This window comes from Plasmodium sp. gorilla clade G2, assembly GCF_900097015.1.
Source record: "Plasmodium sp. gorilla clade G2 genome assembly, chromosome: 9".
Taxonomy (NCBI): domain Eukaryota; phylum Apicomplexa; class Aconoidasida; order Haemosporida; family Plasmodiidae; genus Plasmodium; species Plasmodium adleri (nom. inval.).
The window spans coordinates 389733-405000 of NC_041701.1; the positions used below are offsets into that span (position 1 = coordinate 389733).

Consider the following 15268-nt stretch of genomic DNA (forward strand, 5'->3'; position numbering starts at 1 on the left):
TAACCAACTTTATATATATATGTGATGATAAATATACTTATCATTTTTTTTTTTTTTTTACACATTTATTCTATATCTTTTTTGTTTGAACGAATTAATGATAAAAATTTATATGTCATCTTTCATTTATATTAAAAAAAGATGAATAAGCAAAAAAATTATTTTGTCGAATGGTCATATAATATAAAAATAATAAATGACCATATAATATAATATATATATATATATATATATATATATATATATATATATATATGTATGTATGTATATATGTATGTTCATATATATATATTACATCTATATAATAATATAAACTAAATTTAATAAAAGCTCATTTAAATATTACATTATTTTTAATTTTATAATGATTTTCAAAAATGTAGTTTATAAACAAAAATTGCTAATTATATATATATATTTATTTATTTTATATTATATTATACAATATTTTGTTCTCATAATATTTTATTATTATATAAATGTTTATATGTACATTATCATATATGTATATATATATGACATATATATATATAATATACATATTTATATATATAAATATATTTAATATATAAATATATTTAATGTATTTTTTTTTTTTCATATTCAAGAAATTTATAAAGATATATCTTTTATATATTTTATAAAAAGCAAAATATATTTTATATTTTTTTTTTTTTTTTTTTTTTTGTAGATATATATTTTGGTCTGTTTATATATGCATTTGTAAATGTATTTTTTTATTATTTATTATTTTTTTTTATTTTTTTATTTTCGTTCTTTTCATTTTAAATATATATATTAATTAAAAAATTAGATGTTATAATTTTATAAATATGTTCTTCGAGTGCCTCTGTGGTTATTTATATATATATTATTTTATTATTTTTTATTTTTTTTTTTGGAATATGAAAAAGAAAAATTTATTTGAATTCATATGTATTCATTAATTATACATGATATTACGTATTAAAAAATAAAAGAAGAAAAGCAAGTATATTTTTTCTAAATAAATAAATAAATATATATATATATATATATATGTGATATTCCTTAGAATTACACCTTATATGTTTATGAAATATTTGAAATGTGATAATATTGTGTAAATTATTTTACATACTATTATATATATATATATATATTTTTATTTTTATTTTTATTTTTTATTTCTTATGGCATATAATATATATTCCAACTTGTCCGATTTTTGGACTAGTGATGATGATGAAGAATCCAATGAAGAAGAGGAAGAGAACAATGTAAAAAATGATAAAGAAGAAGATAATAATATAAAAAATGAAAGATATGTTTATGATATAGAAGATAGTTTTAATGAATATAATTTTGATAAGAGAGAAGATATGAGTATGATGTATATGGATGATAATTCATTTAATAAATCAATAGATAAAGAATTAAATTTTAATATACAAGATATATTGAATGATTGTTCAAATGATATATCAGAAAACTTTACTATAAATAATCTGTTAAAAAAATATGATATAAATAATTTTGTATATAATGATAATTTATTAAAATATTGTGAAACAGGTGTAGCAATAAATGATGAAAAACCAAATAATGAAAAATTAAATTTGAATGAAGGTTTTGAATTTAATGTCAAATCTTCATTTAATTATGTTAACCCTCCAAGTTATAATTCAAAAATGAATAGAGATATAAAAAATGAGGTACATCAAGAAAATATAAAAAATAATAATATCGAGATGAATCAAGTTATTAATAATGAAGATGAAATGATAATTAATAAAAAAGTTTTGGATGATAATGAAAATGTTGATGTGGAAAATGCCGACTATCCAAACGGCAAAAATATTGATAATAATAATAATGATAATATAATTTATGATGGTGGTAATAACTCGAATGAACCACAAAAACTAAATAATCATATTGAGAACACCAAAATAAAATATATACGAAAAAAATGGGTTATTGAAGATAACGAATCAGATATTTCAAATTTTAATAAAAATGACTTATTATTAAATTACGATTTTGAATTAGATGATTTTCAAAAAAGATCAATTAAACATCTAAATAATTTTAAACATGTATTCGTAGCTGCTCACACATCAGCTGGTAAAACGTTGATTGCCGAACATGCTATAGCATTATCAATAAAATTACAAAAGAAAGCTATATATACTAGTCCAATAAAAGCTTTAAGTAATCAGAAATATTATGAATTTAAAAATATTTTTAAAGATGTTGGAATTATTACAGGTGATGTTAAAATGAATGTAAATGCCAATTGTATAATTATGACAACAGAAATTTTAAGAAATTTATTATATCTTAATGATAATATTATTAATAATATACATTGTGTTATATTTGATGAAGTTCATTATGTAAATGATGAAGACCGAGGTGTTATATGGGAAGAATCTATTATTATGCTTCCACATCATGTACAAATATTATTATTAAGTGCAACCGTTCCTAATTATTTAGAATTTGCTGATTGGGTTGGTTTTACAAAACAAAAAGAAGTTATTTCTATAGCTACTAAAAAAAGACCAGTACCATTGTTACATTATATTTATGCTTATGATTCAGTTTATTTAGTTATGGATGAAAAAAATAAATTCTATTCTTCAGCATTTAAAGAAATATATGTAAAAATTAGAGAGAAACAAGAAGCTAATAATAAAAACACAAAACAATTGACATCAGGTGCTCATAATTCTTCTTCGAATTTTAAAAAAAATAATAATTATTATGATTCAAAAAATAAAAATGCTAATACAACAAATAATAAAGAAAATGATAATACACAAAATAATAATAGTAATAATAATAATAATAATAATAGTAATGTTAAGGGATATTATGAATATTGCAAACAAAAGAGAAAACAAAAATTATTTGCTAATGAAGCTAGTATGAAAACTGAAATACAAAAATTACAAACACTTATTAAAAAATTAGATCAAGATAATAAATTACCAGTCGTTTTATTTTGTTTTTCTAGAATCAAATGTGAAACATATGCTAAATGTATGCCACATTTAAATTTTCTTGATACCAATAAAAAATCAAAAGTACATTTATTTATTAAAGAATCTATATCCAAATTACCTAAACAAGATAGAGAATTAAATCAAATTCAAAGTTTAAGTAAATTATTAGAAAAAGGAATAGGAGTACATCATAGTGGTCTTTTACCTATATTAAAAGAAATTGTAGAAATTTTATTTTCGAAAGGATTAATAAAAGTATTATATGCAACTGAAACATTTGCTATGGGTATAAATATGCCAACCAAATCTGTTGTTTTTACATCTATATATAAACATGATCATTTAAGAAAAAGAATATTAACTTCATCAGAATATACACAAATGTCTGGTAGAGCTGGTAGGAGATCATCTGATAAATATGGTTATGTTTATATATGTTGTTGTGATAATATTCCAGATCAAGTGCAACTCACTGAAATGATGATGCAAAAAGCTGTAAGTCTAAAAAGCAAATTTAAAGTAACATATAATATGATTCTAAAATTGTTAATAAATAAACAAATAAATATAGAAAAAATGTTATTTAGTTCATTTCTAGAAAGTTGTAGAGCTTTACAAATACCATTGTTTAAAAAAGATCTTAAAAGAAAAAGAAAAGTGTTGCAAAATATAAAAGAAGTTCAATGTATATATGATCAAGAAAATAAAAATGCTTATCCTCCTATTGAGCAATATGTACAAATAAATTATAGATTAAAACATATTGGATTAAATCTTCATAAAAAATTACTAAATACAAAAAGCAGTAATTGTTTTGTTATAGGAAGGGTTATGTTATTAAATAATATTCACATCTTACATAGTTCTGTCTATGCGATTTATTTAGGATGTGATAAAAGTAATAATAAAAAAAAAAATGATAAAGTTGATTTTGCTAGAAACAGTATTTTCTTTCAAAATAGTTATGAAGATGATCGATCAAATGAGCGATTTTTCTTTTTATTTATTCTACCTGATTTTATGGCATTTGAAGATTTGCCTGATTATATTGTCAATGAAACAGATCAGAATATGTTGGCGTCCAAAAAAAAAAAAACTACAAGCAATAGCAATAATAATGAAAAAAAAAATAATAATATTAATATTAATAATAATAATAATAATAATAATAATAATAATATGAGTAATAATAATAGTTTGTCCAATTCTGTGTCAGAAAATATAAATTTATATGAGAATTATAAAAATGTATTTTCCAAAAAAAATAATAAAAGTGATATAAAAATTATTTATCACTCATCATTCGATACAGATATTAATAAAAAACATTTTGTTGTTTGTTCAAATGTCTGTATAGAAAATATCTCTATTATAACTAATACTGTTATTAAATTACCAAATGTAAATAATACAGCTATTCTTAATAATCCAAATAATTTATTATTATATACATTTGAACTGGATAGACTTATAGAAAAAAATATTTTCGAACCATTCGTTTTGACAAAAATGTTAAAGTCATTAAAATGTGAATTTTATTCTGTATTAGTGAATCAAGCAGATTATTTAGAAAACCTAAAAAAATCGAAATGTTATAATTGTAATTTAAAAGAAAAACATTACGAACTTATATGTAAAAAAAATGATTGTTTAGATGATATTGAAAATATTGAAAGAAATATTAATGCAAAATCATTAAATCTTTATGAAGATTTAGAAGGGAAACTTAATGTTCTACAACATTTTGGATTTATAGATGATCAAAATAATTTAACTGTAAAAGGAAAAATAGCTAGCTATATTACTTTAACTGATGAAATTACATTAACACAAGTTATATTTGAAAATGTTTTAAACAAATTAAATCCAGCTGAAATAGCAGCAGTATTATCATGTTTTGTAGCACCAGAAAAAAAAGTAGAAGAATCACCAGACTTAACAGTTAACTTACAAGAAGTAAAAGCAGCTTTAACAAATATACATAGTAGCTTTGAAGAATTTTATAAGGTTATTCGTTTAAGAATAAGCTCAGAAGATCATTGGAAATTATGTAATTTTAAAATTATGTTTATTGCATATAAATGGACTCTGGGTGTTTCCTTTGCAGAATTGTTAGAACAGTGTGAATTAGAAGAGGGATTAATAGTAAGGTCTATATTACGATTAGATGATTTATGTAGAAAAGTTAAAATTGCTTTCTTATATCTAGGAAATATTGATTTGGCTGAAAAAGTTGAGAAAACATCTCATCTTTTGAGACGGGATATAATATTCACAACATCGTTATATTTGCAGTAAATATGGTTACATATATATATATATATATATATATATATATATATATATATATTATTTTTTTTCATTTAATTTGTTTACATTTTGACTATTCATTTATTTATCCAATAAAAAAAACTATAAAAAAATAAAATAATAATGATATGTATTTTTTTTTTTTTTTTACAAATAATTGTATATATTGAAAAATATTTCATAAATAAATAATAAAAATATATATATATATATAATATATATATATGTATATTTCTATATTTTTTTTACACAAAGGTATGGTTAGTATGAATCATTTTTATTATTTTATTTTTCTCTTAATGAACCATATTTAATATGTTATTATTAGCTATATCAGCTAACATCAATATTGTGGCTCTGTCCACAGGTTTTCTATTATTCATGTGGTCGTAACACATTTTGAAGGCTCTCTGCAGACAAATATAAGAAACATCCCAGGAACCATACTTTTGTTTAATTAATTCTAAGAATCCGGATGTAACTAAATTATAGATAGTATTATAATTCCCTGTATATATACAAATAATAAAAAACTTTAAAACTAAGGGTACTAAATCTGTATGAATAGCCTGGGGGCATTGAATTTGAATAAAATAGAAAAAATTATAGAACGCATTAAAACATATCGATATATAATTTTTATTTAATATATTTGTAGTATATAATGAAAAACAAATATCTGCTATAATATAATTATATGAAGCATATAACCAATGTTTCTCACCTAATATGCTTATTATATATGATAAGGTTTCTTCTATATTATTTATAAGTAAATGTAGTTCAAAATTGTTAGTATTTATTTTTTCTTTTATAATGTTATATTGAAGAATAAAAAAATATTCACTTTTTAAAGGCATAACATATTTAGATATACTATTATTACATATAGCACATATCCATTCTTCATTATTAGCAAATTTACAATAACCAATTTTTTCATCTTCTGCATTTTTGACATTTAAAATATGAAGAAAATTATTTTTTAGTTTTATTCTAAGAGATAAATGGGAATTGTATTTAATGTTTGAATTTATATTATTGTTTGTTGAACAAAAGTTTTGTTCTATATCTATATTATTATTATTATATAAATTATATAAATTATATTTATTATTATTATTATATTTGTTACTGTATACACTTGTTGCTGTTAAGAAATCCTTTGCTGAATTAATCATATTGGGATCTTCTATTTTGTCTTTTTCGTAAGGTCTTTTTTTTTTTATATTATTCTTAATGATAAGGTCAATTTTGTTCTTATTAAATTCATAAGGATTTCTATTACTTGAAAAAAAAGAATTATTATTAAAAATATTATGACTGTTTTTATTACTATGCGGTATGTAATGTTCAACGGATATTTCATCAAGTCTTTTTTCATGATTTAATTTATTTTCATATATTTTATATTTCTTGTCAAATAATAAATTTTGTGACTCATATATATTATCAGTATTGTATCTTTTAGAACCATCATTGTTTATATAGTCTATGTATGTTATATCCCCTTCATTTTTGTGAAAATCAATATTATTTTTTGCTATTTTGTTTGTATTTATATGATTATATTCATTTAAGTGTGTTTCTTTATAATTTGTATTATTATATTTAAATAAATTATTTTCATCGCAAATTTCTCTATTTTTACAATTAGGTGTATTCATAATATCTCTTTTACTACCATTTAATGTATTATGTTTTAAAAAATTATTATTATTTGATTCATTCTTCCTGTCATTTTCATTTTTGTCATCATTTTCTTTAAAATCGTTTTGTTGATACATAATTGTGGACATATATTTATGATTAATTTTTTTACTGACATAAGAGTATTTGCATACTGCACAAAGTATATTTCTTTCTTCATCTATTATTTGTAAACATCTATTACATGAACATGTGATATTCTTCATTTTGCTTAATTTTTCATTTCTATATTGAATAGATGTATACAATTCATTTATTAAAGAAATTGTAATTTCATCATACATATTTATTGTTCTCATAGCTAATAAGCATATATGTTTATCATCTATAAAACAATAACTAGCGTTTGGAAAACAACTATGATTCAAAAATGATGCATGTGTGAAAAGTTTTATTTTACTTTTATTACTTGAAGAAATAAATGAGTTTTTTAAAATATCAGTAAATTTTTCAAACTTGATGAGTTTATCAATAAATGTATCATTTTTAAAATTATTTATTGATTCTTTATATATATTATTATTATTATTATGATTATACGTATTATTATAATTTGTATATGTTATATTTTTCTTCTCTTCTAAATATTTATCCTCTTTTATAACAGTTTCTTTATTAGTAATATTATTATATTCATTTTTATAATATTTCAAGTGAATAATATAATCAATTTGTTTCTTTTGATCTTCATTAAGCATATTAAATGTTTCCCATAAATCATCGAACAAAATAGCTGTTTCCAATAATTCATGTTCTATAAAAAGTATTTGACCTACTTCCACTTTTTTATTTGCTACAATTTTAGTTTTGTTATTACTTTTGTCTTGTATAATTATTATGTTATTATAATTCTTTTGCATTGTTTTATATTTAATGTCATATGATTGGATAATTATTTCTTTGTTTAATATATCTATTTTTTCTTTTTCATTTATATATAAATTATTATTATGTTGTCCATACTTACAATTCGAATCGTATGTTATATTTTGGTTTCTATTACTTGATGTTTTTAAATATGTTTCTTTTTTTGAATCTTCATTATTATTATTATTATAAAGAATGGTTGATTCCTCTTTTTTGTTTGATACACTCAAATTATTATGCATATTTAAATAACTTAACGAATTGTTATATATATTATTATCATAATTGTTATTTATATATACATTTTCCGATTTTAAAATTTTTATATTATCTGTCATTGATCTATTATGATGGTTCGAATTGGACATATCTAAACATGTTTTATTTCTTTTAAATTTTGTTTCATTATTCTGATGAAGATTCTCTGATTCTTTTAAACTCATATATCTTTTCAATTTATTATTCCACATATAATCATCACATGATATTTTTGTAATATTCCTAGATAATTCTGTAGAAATATTTACCCCATCATTATCGAAATTATTATAATTTTTATTTTTACTTTTATTTTTACTTTTATTTTTATTTTCTTTAATTTGTTCATAAACTATTTTATTCAAATCGAAACCAAAAGGATTATTCAACAAGACATTCATATTTTTACTACCCACTGAGTTATTATATAATTGTAAATTATTTATTAAATTTAAAGATTTATGTAGTTTTAATCTATTTTTATTATTCATCATATTTTTTATGTCTTCTGATATAATATCATTGAAATGTTCTAGCCATATTTTGGCATTATTACCATTAACATCTTTATTTTCTTCAATCCCTTTCTTCTCTTTTACTTTGATTACACAAGAACAAAATCCAATTTCTTTTTTATTTTCTAGTAATTTTTTTCTTATTTTAGACATGTTTCTTTTGTTATTAAATAACAGTTGGATACAATTTTTTTTTTTTTTTTTTTTATATTATATTGTATTATTTCAATATTTATTATATATATATTATTAAATATATGTTATATATATTATTATTATATATTTCTTTCGTTTCATTTTTATTATGTTTTTTTTTTTTTTTAAATATAGTGAAAAAAAGAAAAAAAATATAATCATTACAATATAAGCTCAATACAGTAAAAAAGGAAATATATAAAAAGGAGTATATAGATATGCTCATATATATATATATTTATATTTACATATGTCACAGTTTTATATTCCTGCAACCATAGAGATCTACAGATCTTTCTTCAAAAATTTTTTTGTTCAATTGACATAGTCAAAAAAATCAACCTCATATTATTTTTTATGTCATAATAGTTATGCATCTTAGGTGCTATATACCCCACCAATTTTTATTTTATTTATATATAAAATAAGTAAGGTATAATATTATTTTTATATATATATTAGAATAATTCTAGTATTATTATAAAGGTTCATTATACATACATATATATATATATATATATATATATATATACAAAAAAAAAACAATTAAACAATAAACAAAAATTAAAAATATGAATAAAAAAAAATTACAAAAATCGATGTTGTACATTCAATAGATAATGTTAAAATAATAAAACTTACATTATAATCCATATTTATAAAAACAAATATATAAAATAAAACATTATATATTATAAGATTGTTTATATGAACCATTTACAACATATTTATTTATGTTTGTTTTTTAATATATATAAAGTGTTTAGATATATATAAATAAATAAATAAATATATATATATATATATATATATATATATATATATATATATATAACATGAAAATATGAAAAAATGACATATTTTTTTCTTTAGGAATATTTGCCAGAAAAAAATATATAAATATAAAATAAAATTATGATGAAACAAAATATAATTATATAGTTTATAAAAAGAAAGAATAATAATAACAATTATATGAAGGTTTATAAAATATAATTTTATAGGTCTTATACACTTATCCATTATATCTTTCTCTTATTTATTTACATTTTTTAATTTTAAGTATATTATTATTTTTTTTTAAGTTTATATTAAAATGTTTCTAATTTCTTGGGCAAAGGTGTATAGATTTCTCGTAAAGTTTTCCTATTCAACAAAAAAAAAAAAAAAAAAAAAAAAAAAAAAAAATGAAGAAATATATAAACATATATATATATATATATATATATATATAATATAATAATATGATAATATTTTTTATGGTATAAAAAATCATTATATTATTTATGTATATTTTCCTTACCCTATTGTTTGGAGCCAAATTTGATTCAATATGATCCATTAATTTACAAAAGCTATGTCTCAATCTATAATGAAGAAAAAAAAAAAATAATAAATAATTATATATATATAAATAACATCATGGAAATAAATATGAACATAAACATATATATATATATATATATTTATTTATTTATTTATTTATTTATTTTTATTACTTTTGTTTTTTCTCTTCGCTTTGTTGAGATATTAATTGTTCTTGTATTTTAAAATATCCTTGGGCATCCAATAAAATTAGACCCAATAATGGTTGGGACATACTCCATGTACTTCCAAAGTCTCCTGTAGAAAAATTGTTTATGTAAATGTATATATTGTTCTGGAAATATTATAAGGTTAAATAAAAAATGTGTGCATATATTTACACATGGTGCGAAAATAATTTGGTCATAAAATTACCTCCTAAGATTAAATGGAACATCAAATTTAATACTTCTTTCAATGCTTGTGGCTGGCTTTCCAAGAAATTTTTAATTATCTGTAAATGATAAAATATGAAGATATATGATAAAACATAATATTGCATTATAAAAAAAAAAAAAAAAAAAAAAAAAAAAAAAAATATATCTATATATATATATATATATATATAATTTATAATTTACAATTTAAATGAACCAAGTGATATATATTTTTTTTTTTTTATTGATTACTTGTCCTTGTTCTGTTGAACTTTTCCTGTTCGTAAATATATAGGTTACTATATTATCTAATATTGAGCAACATGTCATTGATACAGTATAATCGAATGAACATAACCCTTCCTTTACATTATGGATAATATCAGCTATAAGTTGAAATTCCAAATTTAATATTCTTTGAAAGAAATTTTTTGTAACTAAATCTAGGAATGAAAAGTAAGGTTTTAAATGTTTGATGTATGATAATAAATCATTTGTTGGTATAACTAAACACATATTTAATGCTAAATTTAGTGAGTTATTTAATATATCATCATTATATAAATCAAAAATTGCAAAATTAACAAAATCTCCGTTTAAGCAATTATTAAACATATTTAATAAGAGTGAGATAATTTTATATTTTTCTTTATATATATCAATAAATTTATCTTTTTGTAATAGATTATTAGATATAATTATTAAAATATTAGATACTACTTTAAATAATAATATTCCATTTGGAGATGATTTAGGAAATGTTATTCTTTGTGATTTATTATAAACAAATTCACACATAAATTTTAAAAAAGGAATACATATATCATAACTATTCCATATTACATCAACTAAGGATGTTAATATATTCATTTGATTATCTTCTAATGGATGACTATTTATAAAGAAATTAAAAAACATATTATATGTTTCTACATTGTTACAAGCCATACATATTCCTCTTAAATCTCTTAAAGCTCCAATAAAAGTTAATTTAATTTCATTATTTTTTAATATAATATCTTTTCCATTTATATTTATTTCTCTTTTTATACATTCCAATATATTATTAATAGGTGCTATATATTTTTCAAATGTTGAAGAAACTAAATTTTGTTCCATAAATAATAATTTAGTTAATATTAAATAATAATTTGTTCTATATTTATAATATTTCGATATTTCTAAAAATTTTGTATTCCTATTATGTAATAAATTTAAGATCTTTTCATTCTTTAACAACAATCTAGCAAATACTATTAATTTAGGTGTCTTATCTTCTAAACAAACAATATTCATTCCTGATACTAAATCATGAAATAAATCTAAACTTCTTTTTATGATTTGTTCATATTCTACTCTATTATTTAAATTAAATAATATTTTGCTAATAATTAAATCAATAAGTGGATCATTGTTATCATCATCATTTTCATTTGTTATTAAGGAGGGCGTAGCAAAATTGTTCATATTACTATTAAGTAAATTATTTGGATTATTTGAATTACTTGTTGTAAAATTTAATGTATTATTTATACCACTACTACTATTATTATTATTACTATTGATATTATTACTACTATTATTATTATTATTATTATTATTGTTGTTTGGATATATATTACATGCCCCATCTGGTATAATTTTTAAAGCAACTGATCGCATTTCTTTTAAAAATTGATTATTTTTTTTGCCACTAATATATACCTTTTTAAATAATTCTAAACAATTTAAATATGCAAATTCTAAATATTCAAAAACTTCAGGAGATTTGTTTGTTTGATCCATTAATGAAAATACTAAGAAACATAATTCTGAATTAATTTTAAAATTATTATATGATGAATTTTTCATATTAGATATTGCACTACTTGATATTATAGATGCAATTATAAATACTAACCAAGTTGTTTGTTCTATAAATACTGTTTGACTTATAAGATTATTTTCATGGTTACTTTTTAATTCATAAAAAATTGATAATAATTTTGCACCAATAAAATTATATTGTAATTTGGATAGATTTGATATTAATTCTAATTGTTCACTTCTTAATACATCATTATATAATGGATTTTCAATTTCACAATTATCTCCTTTTTCACATATATAATTTGCTAATTCTAATCGAGTATTTATAAAAATAATAGTAATATCATAAATATAATCACAAATTATAAGATATTTATTATCTATATCATGTGAATTAAAATTATCTGATATAGAATTTTTCTTTGCAAAGATATTTTTATTACTTAATACATCTTTTAATAAATCTTTTTCATCAGTTCTATTATTTATTTCTTTAATTACTTTAGGTGGGATAATATTTAACATATTACTCCATATACCTAATAAATAATGTTTACTATTACATAGATATTTCCAGTTCTTCATACCATCCATAGTAAATAAATATATATTATGACACCATGACAAGAAATTAGAATATGTACTTAATTCTTGTAATCTTACACTAGTATCTATTTTACCAATTAATCTACACATTTCATGAAAACAATCTTCATCATTTAAACCAATTTTTTTCTCTATAATTTTATTAATACCACCCAAAAATTCATTCATATAATGTACTTTTTGTTTTTCATTTGTAAAAAATGTTTTTCTTAAACTACCTAATAATATTAATGATCTTAAACAATATTTACCACAACAATTACGTATATCATCTTCTTCTGACATACATAATTCATACATATCAAAAAATAATTTAGGTATATTCTTTTCATTAAATATATCCCATGATTGTGGTATCATTAATGATATATTTTCATCTGAACTTTCATCATTTATCATAGTACCCATAAAATCAAAAGATAAACTATTATATATTAATTCTAATACTTTAATTAATAATCTATTCTCTTCTACTCTTAATTCTATTCGAATACTACCTTTTACAAATTCTTCTAATGTCTCTATACCTACTTTAAAAATATCTTTTAAAACATAATCTCGAAATGATATTGCACACCTTCGGCTTTTTGCTGAATTTACACCACATTGAGGATGCATATCTTCTATTAAAGCTGCATATATATATAATCCTATAATCCAATGGCTAGTTACAGAATTTAAAAAATATTCTACTTGTTTTGTTATAAGGGAATAATTCGTATTTTCTAGCCAAGATAATTTTACTATACGAACATATAAACGTACAAAATTTCCTAATATATTAGTTGATAAATTTAATAACTCTACACCTTTATTATATAAATAGGATATCACAAATTCTTTTAATTCATCCTTTTCTTTCTGATCTATTTTATTCCATTCGTTTGTAATTAATTGAAGTAAACCAGACGTAGTAAATATTAGGGTATGTACATGATTCGTACTTCCTAAAATGTTCTTCAATTTACTAACATTCATAACATTGTTTACAAGTGGGAGTAATATGGTATGTGCTTGATTTTGTTCTTCCTTGTTACCGCTAAAAAGAAAAAGAAAGGGTAAAAAAAATATATATACATATGAATATATATATATATATATATATATATAAATGCATGATGATATGAAATATATTTTTTTCATTTTCCATATTATATATATATTTTATTTATGTTGCACTTACCAATACATAGCTTCACAAAGAACTTGCAGCTGCTGTAATTCTGATTCACTCATTTTTAATTCAAGGGATTAATATGTTATAAAAATATTATATATATATATATATATACTCTTTTTATTTTATACTTGTACTTTTAAAAATAAAAATGATAATCGAAAAAAAAAAAAAAAAAGATAAAAGAAAAAATAATTATACTTATATAAATTTACTTATTTGTATTATTACATATATATTATTTTTTCTTCTTCTTTTAATTTTTCTTTTTTTTTTTTTTTTTTATAAAAAAAAAGTAGGAAAAAAATTCACTTCAACAATATATTATTATGTGTTTTGTATATGTATATAAACATAAACATATACACTCTTACACATACATTATGAAATAATTCACAATAAATTAATTTGGAGTACATATATATAAATAAACATAATATCTATATATTAAAATTTTCTAAAGGACGATTCACATATATATTATATATATATATATATATATAATAAATAGATCATTCAACTTTTATTATATATATAAATAAATAAACATGAAAATAAAATTATAATTTATTATATATATTATTTTTCACTTCTATTTAAGTACATTCATTTCTTCTTTGTTTCTTCATTTATTCATACAAAAGGTATGAAATACATATGAATTCAAAATACATTAAATAAATTTAATAAAAATTTAATATAATTAATATACAAAATGAAGCATTTCAATTGGATGAAAATAAAATAAAATAAAATAAAATGAAATAAAATAAATAAATAAATAAATAAATAAATAAGTAAATATATATAATATATATAATATATATATGATTAAAAATATTAATATATATATAAACATATAAAATTATAAAAATATCAATCCTTAAAAATACATTTTTTATATTCATATATTTTATTTTTTCTTATTTTTCAGATATAAATAAATAAGAATAAACAATAAAAATATTATATTAACTCAAAAAAAAAAAAGTTATAAATAAAAAATATAAATTAATCATCGTGTGCGTATTCCTATTTTATTCCTTTCAATTATTTTTATTTTTTACTTTTTTTGAGAATTCCGAAATT

General features: G+C 19.2%; 3 protein-coding genes across 3 annotated transcripts; 1 reads left to right on the forward strand and 2 right to left on the reverse strand.

Annotated features, from left to right (window-relative positions):
• Positions 1–1172: 1172 nt before the first annotated feature.
• Positions 1173–5288, forward strand: PADL01_0909100 (helicase with Zn-finger motif, putative; the record flags this gene model as incomplete). The annotated part of the gene is made up of 1 exon (XM_028681759.1): positions 1173–5288. The coding sequence occupies one exon, from the start codon at positions 1173–1175 to the stop codon at positions 5286–5288; it is 4116 nt and encodes a 1371-aa protein (XP_028538105.1).
• Positions 5289–5596: 308 nt separating this feature from the next.
• Positions 5597–8803, reverse strand: PADL01_0909200 (SET domain protein, putative; the record flags this gene model as incomplete). Its single annotated transcript, XM_028681760.1, has 1 exon — positions 5597–8803. One exon carries the CDS (start codon positions 8801–8803, stop codon positions 5597–5599), a length of 3207 nt encoding a protein of 1068 aa, XP_028538106.1.
• Positions 8804–9931: 1128 nt separating this feature from the next.
• Positions 9932–14238, reverse strand: PADL01_0909300 (Ran-binding protein, putative; the record flags this gene model as incomplete). Its single annotated transcript, XM_028681761.1, has 6 exons — positions 9932–9991; positions 10149–10212; positions 10345–10468; positions 10586–10664; positions 10840–14041; positions 14186–14238. The coding sequence occupies 6 exons, from the start codon at positions 14236–14238 to the stop codon at positions 9932–9934; spliced, it is 3582 nt and encodes a 1193-aa protein (XP_028538107.1).
• Positions 14239–15268: the final 1030 nt, after the last annotated feature.